Source organism: Epinephelus moara, chromosome 21 (genome assembly GCF_006386435.1).
Source record: "Epinephelus moara isolate mb chromosome 21, YSFRI_EMoa_1.0, whole genome shotgun sequence".
In the NCBI taxonomy this organism is placed as follows: domain Eukaryota; kingdom Metazoa; phylum Chordata; class Actinopteri; order Perciformes; family Serranidae; genus Epinephelus; species Epinephelus moara.
Window position 1 is genome coordinate 25,001,426 of NC_065526.1, and position 11,507 is coordinate 25,012,932.

Below are 11,507 nucleotides of genomic sequence, written 5' to 3' on the forward strand. Positions count from 1 at the left end.
AGAGTCTGCACTTTAAGCAGGTATTCATTGTTTCATTTAAAACCCATTGTGGTGGTGTACAGAGCCAAAATGATGACAACTGTATCATTGTTCAAATAATTATGGACCTGACTGTATGTAAGAGGAAACGAGAGAAACAGAGGGTCGGAGACAGGACGAGGACAAGGTCATCCGGAGGACAGTGAGACAAGATGTCACACCAACTGACAACCATTGTTATCTATGAAGTGTGTACTTGATAGATTAGGGGAACTGAAACCTCCTGAATCCAACGCCCAAATATACTGTATAAAAGCCTGTAGTGTATGCTCCTCAGGGAGCCTTTTCTCTGTAACCTCATCTTGTGTGTTGCACTCTGAAACGCTCCTCTTGTACAAGATAATAAATTCTGTTAAACTTTGATATTTCGGCTCCGGTCTCTATTTGCTTTAAAGGTCATTACAAAGAAATTCTTATGACAATGTCTACTCCATATCAAGAAATATTGTTCCAATTTAGATTTTTACAGATTTTTACAGTTGAAATGGCAAATAAATTGTTAGAGCGCTTGTCAGAGCCAGTGGTGTCGTCGTAGTTGATGAAGTGAATGTACGATGAGGAGGCAGTGGGTATACTCTATCAGTTTTTTGGCTTATAGGTGGGTATATTGTAAATGGACAGAAAAAGAGATGGGTACCTGCATATACCCTCCACGACACCACTGGTCAGAGCCATAACCAGGAATCTGAAATCATCCAAACTATCCCAGGTTGTGTAAACCTAGTTCCTAAAAACTCAAAACACTCAAATCTGAGAAGATTCACTCTAAGGGGCTATACTTTACTCACCAGAGTAGGAGTGGCTGGAGTGGGACTTTCTTACCATAACAAACCATATTTCTTAGTTTCTGGCTATAATAAATGGTGTGATTTTGTGTACAAAATACAACCATTTAAAGTAGACACAAGCAGTCCCTTAAAAAAACACAAGAATTAGCTTAATAAAACAAGAAAAAAACAAGTGTTGATGAAAGTGGATTTCTGGTGAGGACACAAAGAATGTTTCTGGGATTTCAGTGTCCTTTGAGAATGATTAGGTCTAGACAAAATGTATTCATCACTGTAGGGGGAACCACCAGTGCTGTACAAAACTATCTAAAGACCTACACATTTTTAGATACTGTACAATGTACCACAAATAAACTATCACTTAAGCGGCCCATCTACTTTTGATTCAGCTGCATATTGAACTGCCTTTATTTTGAAACAGAGGACCGGAAGTTGTGTTTTTCCTTGATGCTAGCTTCACGCTGCTCAGTCTGGGAATTCACACACACAACCAACGTTACTTTGGAGAGGAATGCAGCACTCGTAGCTAACCATACTGTAAGTACACTTTCTAGCTTTGCCTTTACTATTATTTTATTAAATATTTACTTGCTGCCAGTGTTTTAGTGTTATTGAATTATGTATTCCTTTCTGGAGCAGCTAACACTAGTGACAAAAAGTGAAAGCCGGTGTTTATACAGGACGTTAACGTTAGCTAGCTACCTAACCGGCTAAGCTAGCTGCCATCCGTCGCCGGTGTTCCCTTTATTTCTTCTTTTAACCGTGTTTCTGTTCCTCAGTTAATATGTTGTACGTTTATGCATGGCTTTCTTTTTGTGTTTGTGGCTATGAGCTCGACATTAATTGCTGTTTCACCTCGGAAAAAATATCTGTTGCCTGCTTGTAACAAACGGCAGAGTCGCTATTCAGCATCTGTGTTAAAAGCTACAATCAGAATTAGTTTTATTTCACCACATTTCTATAAACCAGTCTCATTAATCAGGGTTCACATTATTAAGAAAAAGCCAAATTGTCGATAGTGTTGCTAAAGCCCAGTCCCTTTAATTGAGTAAGAGGTGGCTGGTCCCGGGCAGGAGATGATGTCAGTAGGACTGGTATGCAGAGGTCTGACATCAGCCAGAAAGTGTCTGAAAACTAAAGCTGTGTTGACTCGGGCCAAATAAGGAGGAAAGAAGCCCAGGTACCCACACATGTAGGTGGGAAATAGCAATTCTGGCTTATAACTGAGGCTTGTATCACAGTTTAGATCTGCTAACAGGCATTGTTTTGGTCACTGTGCTGTCTGTAATGTCCTCTCCTGTCTCTACCAGTATTTACTGAGTGTGTGTCCTTTACCTTTGCACTGCAGTGGATCTCAGGACATCATCATTCCAGTCAGCACACCATGGCTGGCTTCAGACAAGAGGATGTGGAGTTGTATTATGAGATGGGAGAGGAGCTGGGCAGGTATGTTGTGCATTTGTATTGTCGTTTCCTCTCCGACAAAACACAATGCATCTTATATAACTGCTGTGTTACAAAAGACAGTGTTCACACTTGACTCTGAGGTGCCTCAGTTGCTGGAGGACAGCTTTAAATACAAGTGTAAATGCACCCAAGACACATTCATGATGCTTTAGGATCTATTCATTTATGCCATGTTTGAAGGCCTCCAGAGATTTATGTGGTGTTGTGTGAATGCAAATGCCTACCTGCTGACATTGAAAGACTGTTATTATTTTGTAGTACATGCATAGCATGGACTTTTATTTAGACCAAGGTGTCAGGTAGCTGCAGCAGTTCTTTGTTTAAACTGTATTGCTGAGCACAAATGTGTGTTTTTTGATTTGACTAACAAAAAGTAATGTGAGCTTGAAGTTACCTGAGATGTATTTCTGATGCATTTTGATGCCAGATGAGCTCCAATCCATCCAAAAGCTCTCATGAAGGCCAAAATATAAATATGTGTTTGTGTCAGCAACATATTAAATATCCTGTTAGTATTCTTTTTACATTGTGCTCGATAGTTTGTGACCAAGTCAGCAAATTATAATAGTTTAAACCCAACTTTCTAGCCCAGCTACTTTTTTTCTGCAGTAATGCAGCAAAGCTATGACATCACTGCTTCTCAATGTGCCTTTCCACCTCTGCTGCGGTGTGGAGTCTCTATAGGAGAGGGCTGTGTGTGTGTGTGTGTGTGTGTGTGTGTGTGTGTGTGTGTGTGTTTTGAGATAGAAAGGTATGCAGACATTGAATGGGTGAACATTAAATTCCCTGCCCAGTCATGCATCATGAAATGCTTTCTTCCCACCAGCACATTAGTCTTATTGTTAAAGTCAGCAGTGTTACTTATTAATTTCCCTTTAAACTAGATTCTATAAAACAAAACTATAGATTGTATTCATTCCTATTATCTCTATCTACAGTAGTAGAGACTTTCCTATGTTGCACATGTAGCATTTCAACATCACATATCAGTTTTCAAGTGTATCTGACTTCTTTGAAAACTAAAAATCAATTAAATTCCAGTCATTTTAATACATCATTGCTTAGTCCAAGTGTTTCCTAACCTAGGTAGGTAGGTGGGCTCCCCCATTGGGCCCCCATGATAAATCTGAGGGGGTCACAAGACCACTGCAAAAATCTCCTTTACCAAGTTGTTTATTCCTACAACCAAGTGCTTAAAGTTTGCAAGTGAAAGAAGTCTGCCAGTGCTGTGAGAATACTTAAGCTTGTTTCCAATTTATCCTATAAAGATCAACTTGTTTTAAGTATTTTCCAAATTTAAGTTTCATTTTTCATCATTCTTGTGCACCAACCTGCCATCTTTCTTTCTTGGTTTTAAAGAGACAGTCAAATTTTGAGAAAAACAAGTTGATTTTTGTTGGAAAAATATGGAAGTGTTCTCACTTTACCTGCAGATTTTTTTTTCTTAAGAACATGAGGTTTTTATGATTTAAACAGAACATACTTGATAAGATTTATATTTTGTTACAGTAATGATTTTCAAACTTTTGCTTGTTTTCATGTGAAATAACTGGATACTTTCACCTCTTCAGGCTTCTTAAAATCCATCAAATTATTTGAAAAGGGGTCATAACCTCTGTAAAAGTTGCTTCATGTTAAGGGGTAAGAGCCAAAAATACTTGGAAAGCACTGAGTTAATCCATCACAAGTTATCGTAGCCCAAAGCGATGTCTTGATATATCTTATGTATTCTGACCAGCAGCCACTAAATCCATAATGTTATTATAATAACCTGAAGCTGGAAAAAACCCAAAGGCAAGCAGGTTTGTATAATTCTTTAACATCCCTTTGTTCTCTCCTCCCTGCAGTGGACAGTTTGCCATCGTTCGTAAGTGCAAGGAGAAGAGCACAGCTATCGAGTACGCGGCCAAGTTCATCAAGAAGCGGCGGCTGTCCTCCAGCCGGCGGGGGGTGAGCCGCGAGGAGATTGAGCGCGAGGTCAACATCCTTCGGGAGATCCAACACAGCAACATCATCACCCTGCATGACATCTTCGAAAACAAGACCGACGTAATCCTGATACTGGAGCTGGTGTCCGGAGGAGAGCTGTTTGACTTCCTGGCTGAGAAGGAGTCTCTGACGGAGGAGGAGGCCACCCAGTTTCTAAAGCAGATCCTGGACGGCGTTCATTATTTACACTCCAAACGCATCGCTCACTTTGACCTCAAGGTCAGTGGTCTGTGTGGTGAAAGAATTCGTTTACGAGGGCCAACAGTCGTAGTTGGCGTGTTACTGAGAATTCCCGTTAAGGAGTGAAAAGAGGTTTATGTTTGAGAGATTTTTCCGTGTGAAAGACTGGACAGGGCTGAGCAAGGTTGTCATGCTGCTTGGTGGTACTGATGCAATAATTTGCCTGAATATCTTTGTATGTATGTATGTATGAAGATATTTTGGGGCTTTAAATGGACTGATTGTGCTTTTCCTTAATTAAATGTGGCCAAAGGTTCAAATAATGAGGTAAACAATATGTAAACGTAATCCCTGTGAGCAGAAACCTCAGGCTTCAGGCTACTCTGAATACGGTTCCCAACTCTTTTAGTCTACTTTTGCAACACTCTGATGTCAGCTTGTGATGATTTCTTTATATGGTCATCTGCTTCAGGCACGCTACTACAAGTGTTAATGTTACATACACTGGAGGATTACAAAGTCTCAGAGGCAGCAGAACTGTTGTGTTGCCATCAGAGTCAATGCCAAGAGTGAGCCATGTGTGCAGTTTGTTCTCTCACATCCATCCAACAGTGTGCATACTCTCTAGCTTCTTTATCAGGGAGAGTGGGATCTCTCTGGAGGTCATCGCTGGCAGTGTGTCAACTGAAGCACTGATAAGAAAAATGTAGCTACATGCTAACGTCAGGGAAATGTGTAATCTTGGTTGCTGAAGTTGTTAATTTCTCCCTGATTATGGATCAGACTCCCTCGGTTAAGAAGCTTTTATTGATGATTTTCATGGTAGAAAGTGCTGCAAAAAAATGTAATTCCACAGATGCAATGACTGTGTAGAGATGTAAAGATGAGGAAGACCTGGAAACACTGACCAGTCAGAGTGGGATGGGATTTTTCAGGAGGAGGGCTTGAAGAGACAGGCACTGAAACGGATCGTTTAAGACAGAGAATGAATACAGGTGTCCCAGCCAGCACAGACAGTGTGAGGGAAAATAAAATGGTTTCTGACCACTGAATACTGAAAGCATGTAAACATGCTGTGGTAGAAACCCAAAATACAAGTATGAACCTACAAATGAGCATCATGGGTCCCCTTGAAGATACACAACACAAAAAATAGTAATAATTAGTCATGATGACCAAACAGATGTGCCATTTCAGTTTTCATCAGTCAGCTACAACAGTGTAATACATCCAGAAAATTCTGTCAGTATTGTAGTACAAGTTTTCAAGAAAAACCAACCTTTAAGCCTTACCAAATACAATTAACTTGATTTATATACTGTAGCACCCTTCATACAACATAACAGTACAGCCGATTGTTGCCAATTGATAAAGTGCAGTACAGTGAAAATGCAGCTGATGGTACAACACTTTTTTTGTTTGTGTCATTTCTTAATGTTAAGTTGCTGCTGTTTTATGGTTCACTGATGCTGCTTTACAGGCATATAGCACTTATTATCCGCATGCTGCTCCCCAGCGGTATAATATACAAATTCTTAGTGGCATATAGTACTATTTATTATGGTATGCTGCTGCTGTGCGCTACATATAAACAGTGTAATCTTTCCCATGTTGGCGCTGTTGGCCCAGTGTATTATTTATTATATTATCAGTCAGAATTACCCTTAAAGGAATGAATGATAAGATAGAGATGAGTACCATGACAGAGGATCTTAAAAAGTTGCCTCAATGCCAATGTTCATTTAGAGCTGAGCTGGTGTCCTGGTTACGTTTTGTCATTCTTAGCTCTCTGTTTATATGTGTACTACACTAAAACCTTGTTCTGTCAATAATGTTTAGCTGTATTGTTTTCTCTTTCAGCCTGAGAATATCATGCTGCTGGACAAGAACGTCCCCAACCCCAGGATCAAGCTGATTGATTTTGGGATTGCTCATCAGATTAAAGCAGGAAACGAGTTCAAGAACATTTTTGGAACACCAGAGTTTGTGGGTGAGTTCATGTTTCTCCTTCCTGAATATCCATTTCACAAATAAAGTTAAAAAAAAAAGTTCCACTAAAAAAAATCTGCTCTTGTGTCAGCGTGTGCCCACTCTGGCAAGTAAGCTAAACCTTGTAAGTGGATGATGGTGCGTTACAGATCTCCACATCTGGTTTGAGTTTAAGTGTTGGTTCCTCTGTGCTTTACAGCTCCAGAAATAGTCAACTATGAGCCACTTGGACTGGAGGCGGATATGTGGTAAGATGTCAACATGTTTGTTTTTTGAAGCTGTATACTAACTTGTGTGACAGGTTTCATTGATGTTTGGCTCTTCTCTTCTCTGCAGGAGCATCGGAGTAATTACATACATCCTGTGAGTAAAATTTCACATCATGACATCTTGGAAATATAAATCACTGCATCCCTCATTCATGTTGTTTAGTAGTGATCTTGTCAGCCATTAAGCCTCAAATGTCTTTGTTAGTTTGCATCATTTCATAATCAACCTTATTCTGTTTAGTCACGCTTTAGTTGACTACAAGTCTGGGCATTTAGGTCTTACCTTAGTCAAAGAAAACTGTTGACATTAGCTCATATTGAACATTTCGTTCAATCTAAGCCAATAATTTTGTAATTTGTTAAACTTATTTCACATAAGATTTGATGCAGTCATTATCTGAAGGAAAGAAACAAGGTTGAATGACTAAGTGCAGCTTTGCAGAAAGTGTCTGGTCTAGTGGTCTAATAGTATCAATTTAAGAAATACATCCAGACATTAAACATGTTCTGATTTACATATTTATTTTGAACCAACTTAATTCAACATCTAGCCTGGGTCCTAATACTTTCTGTCCTCCTGACTGTGCTCGTTGTGTTCTGCCGGTGTCGTCCTGATATGGCACATACAGCACAGAGAGTTGGAACTATTGCATGCGATTAAAAAAGTCTGTAATATTTTAAAACAGGGTATTTTTATTTATTTATAATTCAATTAAGATGCACAGAGCATCAACAAACAAACACAGAACCAGCATGGACAAAAAGACAACCCCACCCACCCAGGAGCAAACAGAGAAAGCCAGACCAGCCAAAGGAAGTCCAATAGATAAGAACGAGAGAAAAAAAATGAATGAAATAAAATAAATGAATTAATAAGAATAAAAAAAGGATATATGTATATAAAATAAATTAATTTTATTTATTTTTTTTTGGAATGAGGACAAATTAATTAACTTGTGTGACATAAGTAGGAGATTATAGCATTTTTCATTGCTATTTTTCAGCCTCTTTATTTGTCACAAAGTTAATAATGGTTGCCAGGTGTCAAAGAAGCGTGCAGTTGACCCTTTAATAAAACAACGGATTTTCTCCAATTGTAAATGATACATAACATAGGGTTTTATCTCCTCTTTTTTGTTAAAAATAAAGAGAGATTTTAGTAAAGTATTTGTTTGTTTTTTTACTACATTTAAGTCTTGTATTTTTCGTGTAAAATACTGCATGTTGATGTAGTCACACTTAGTGTTAAATGACGTTTGTGCCATCTCGTCATCGTCTTATTCATGGGGAAAAAAGGTAGTTGATGAACATATTTAGTCAGAGTTTTCATAAACAAAATGAACATTGTTGTTTTATTAAGCAAATTCTCCTGTTTGTGTTCCTGTAGGTTGAGTGGCGCTTCACCATTTCTGGGTGAGACCAAGCAGGAGACCTTGACAAACATCTCAGCCGTCAACTACGACTTTGACGAGGAGTATTTCAGCAACACCAGTGAGCTTGCCAAGGACTTCATACGCCGCCTGCTGGTCAAGGATCCCAAGTATGACCATTTTCAGATTTTATGCCAAAATTAAAGAAGAAAAATGTCATGTACTGTAAACATGAAAGTCTCTGCTGTGTCATTTTCTCACTGGTGGATTATTTTCTTCTGCAGGAAGAGAATGACGATTGATGACAGTCTTGAACACCCCTGGATTAAGGTGGGTGTTTTATACAGCATTTATATCTGCAGACGTTGTGTTAGCATTCACAATCAGGCTTGAAAAAGTGTTATATAGATACATTTGACTTTTTTCAGCTTATACACACATGACTGAGTGGGCTCTGTTCTTTCTTTTATCAGAAAATAGAGTGAGACAGATATATTGGCAGATTTTAGATTGTTGTAGACGTATGAGTGTATATGTTGGCACATTTTAGACCTTTCCATTTTCCCCTCTGCAGGTGATTAAGAGGCGAAATGTCCGCCAGGAGGAGAGAGACCATAAGACTGAGCGCCGTCGTCTCAAGACCACTCGTCTGAAGGAGTACACCATCAAATCCCACTCCAGCATGCCACCCAACAACACTTATGTCAACTTCGAGCGCTTCTCCCAGGTCCTCGAGGAGATCGCGGCAGCAGAGGAGGGCCTGAGGGAACTAGAGCGCAATCAGCGCTCGTGCCGGGAGGACGTGGCGGCGCTGCTGTCCATATACGAGGAGAAGGAGGGCTGGTACAAGGAGGAGAACCAGAGCATCTCCAGCGACCTGAGCCACATCCGCCAGGAGCTGCAGCGCACTCAAACACAGCGCAAGAAGAGCCAGGAGGAGGCCCGGCTCACCATGCAGGCCGCCAACATCCTCAAGCGCAAGTACGGGCGCCTGGAAAACCGCTACGAGGTCCTGGCTGAGCAGGTGGCCTCTGAGGTCCGCTGGGTGGAGGAGCTGGTGAAGTCCATGTCTGCAGAGAAGGACGGCCTCAGCAGCATGCCCTGAGCCGGGCGGACGTCCAGCAATGACACTTTGATCCTCAAGTATCTTCCTGCCCGTCTTCTCTGCACGTGTCCCACACACACAGTGGAGTTTGAGTGGGTCAGTTGTCATCATAAGCTATGCTGCTGCTCACATCGGGAAAAACGCTCCACTCTTTTTACATCATGCTTGAGACAACCAGCGAGAAGCAGAGAGGCAGTTTGTTGAACCCATTCCCCCACGGAAAGGCTCATTCCTGTGTTTCAGAAGTTAATTTATAATTTTAGAGATTTTTGTACTGTTATTTGACAAAATTATTTACAACTGTATTGGCTTTTTTTATGTTGCAACTTTTCTTAGCCCTGTAGAAACATAACATCTGAATGTCCTTGTGCTGTAAAAGCCATAGACGTCTGTTCAGTTGCGTTTGCCTTAGGTTGGCCAGTTATGTGAGAAAGCTTCACAATATACAACTTATATCTTTGGGGGTATTTATTTATCTGGTTAAGTTTCAGATTTGATTGCAGCTGACATAAAATTCTCTCATATGTTGGGACAGAGTGTCGAATATAAAGGATGCAATAACCGTAAACGTTCAGGATAGAAAAAAAGAAAAATTCTGGGTAATGCTTTATTTTACCGATCTGTGATTTTGTAAAGATTTTTGAATTTCTTGAAAGGTTTCCAGGAAAAAGAAGGCCCTGTTGCTGAAATTACTCCATTTAGACCCCAGTAAATGTTTATTAATCATTCAGTCATTATTGGAAATTTTATTCTTTGTATTTGACGAACTTCGATGCATTTTGGACATCCAGTTCACCTGCTGTCCTCTTGACTAAAAGTCTTAAAGTTCCACAAGATTACAAACTGATCACTCACTATTTTAGCTACAATTTGTCCCTTTTTTAAGATATTATTTTAGGTCTTTTTGCCTTTATTTGATAGGACAGATAAAGCGTGAAACAGGGCGAGATGATATGCATCCAAGGGCCATAGGTTGTACATGGGGCACCTGCTCTACCAGGTGAGCTAGCGGGCACCGCAGTTAGTTCCAAATTCCAAGTTTATTTCCAGGAAACCTCCCAGAAAATCAGTCGGAAATGAATCTGAATTCACAGACCCGTTATAAAAAGCATTACCAGATTCTGAATGTACAAACTTGTCTTTGCAGTGCCTGTAAACCGATCGACCGTATTGCCTCTGCGAGCTCTCATCTGTCATCGAGTTAATGACATTTCTATCACATTGATATTGCTCATCGTCTTAAACGCAACAACCTTTGCACAGTAGCCTTGTAAACCAAATAGTGTGCATGGAAACGTTTTATCTATACCGCAGCTGTCGTTAGTGTTTCTGTTTTCATTGTGAGCGTCTCTGCACACTCGGAACATTCCACTGATAAGTTTCCCATCCAGGCGACACATTCCCCATGTATAGCATAGAAAGTGTGTGACAGTCTGTAGTATTTTTTCAGTAGAGAAATGTACTCGTTTGCACTTAAATGATTATAGCAGTGTTCCAAAATCTATTTTAATCTGTCTCTAAAGTGTAAGAAAGAGCTGAACTGTCAGGGCTCGTTTCAAATAAAGTTATCACTATTATCATGTTGTATTTGTGTGTTGTTATTGTGTGAATGGAAACTAATTTTTATATCGGTACAGTTTGTCCTCACCCATTATAATTATGCACGTTTCTGTTTGTCCTTTGTGCCCCGTTTTACTGTTACTTTAAGTAACTCTATACTTCTGTTGCACGACATTTCAAAAAGGAAATGTACTTTTTACTGCATCACATTGATTTGATTTACAATTGGTCCCAAAGGCTTTGCCATCAGTGTGTGGGTGTGTGTGTGAATGTTTAACTGAGTAGCAGGTGGCACCTTGTATGGTAGCCTCGGCCACCAGTGTATGAATGTGTGTGTGAATGTGAATGTGTCAAGTAGTGTAAAGTCATTTTGAGTGGTCAGATGACTACAAAGGCACCATACAAGTGCAAGTCCATGTACTATTTACAGATACAGTTACTTCTAATACAAAACATGGTGAGTTTTTTGCAATATGATAATGAGTTGTAGTTTAAATGACCCAAAAGTACATAAAATATTTAGATTAGCCCCACCGCAATGAGCTACAACAGTAAAATGCCTTTGTAATGTAAAACACTATCATAGGCTATTTTTCTGCATTATGATGAGGTTACTTTTAAGAACATTTTGTTACTAATACTTAATGTACACTGAAAAAATTTTAGACTCAACAGTTTTGTTTTTGCTTCCATTTTTCACAGGTTTAAGTTTAAGAGCTAAGAGTTTTTTAAGCACTCAATAGATATATTT

General features: G+C 39.6%; 1 protein-coding gene across 1 annotated transcript; it reads left to right on the forward strand.

The window, feature by feature from the left end:
* The first annotated feature begins 1,277 nt into the window (after window positions 1-1,277).
* On the forward strand, window positions 1,278-10,760 carry dapk3 (death-associated protein kinase 3). Its single transcript, XM_050074390.1, has 9 exons — window positions 1,278-1,364; window positions 2,176-2,273; window positions 4,142-4,502; window positions 6,324-6,453; window positions 6,652-6,700; window positions 6,789-6,815; window positions 8,109-8,261; window positions 8,376-8,421; window positions 8,666-10,760. The coding sequence occupies exons 2-9, from the start codon at window positions 2,212-2,214 to the stop codon at window positions 9,194-9,196; spliced, it is 1,359 nt and encodes a 452-aa protein (XP_049930347.1). The 5' UTR covers window positions 1,278-1,364; window positions 2,176-2,211; the 3' UTR covers window positions 9,197-10,760.
* Window positions 10,761-11,507: the final 747 nt, after the last annotated feature.

Coding starts and splice junctions, on each gene's coding strand:
- dapk3 (XM_050074390.1), top strand. CDS start 2,212: ATGGCTGGCTTCAGACAAGAGGATGTGGAGTTGTATTATGAGATGGGA. Junction 6,454..6,651: donor TGGAACACCAGAGTTTGTGG/GTGAGTTCATGT, acceptor TGTGCTTTACAG/CTCCAGAAATAGTCAACTAT. Junction 8,422..8,665: donor TTGAACACCCCTGGATTAAG/GTGGGTGTTTTA, acceptor TCCCCTCTGCAG/GTGATTAAGAGGCGAAATGT.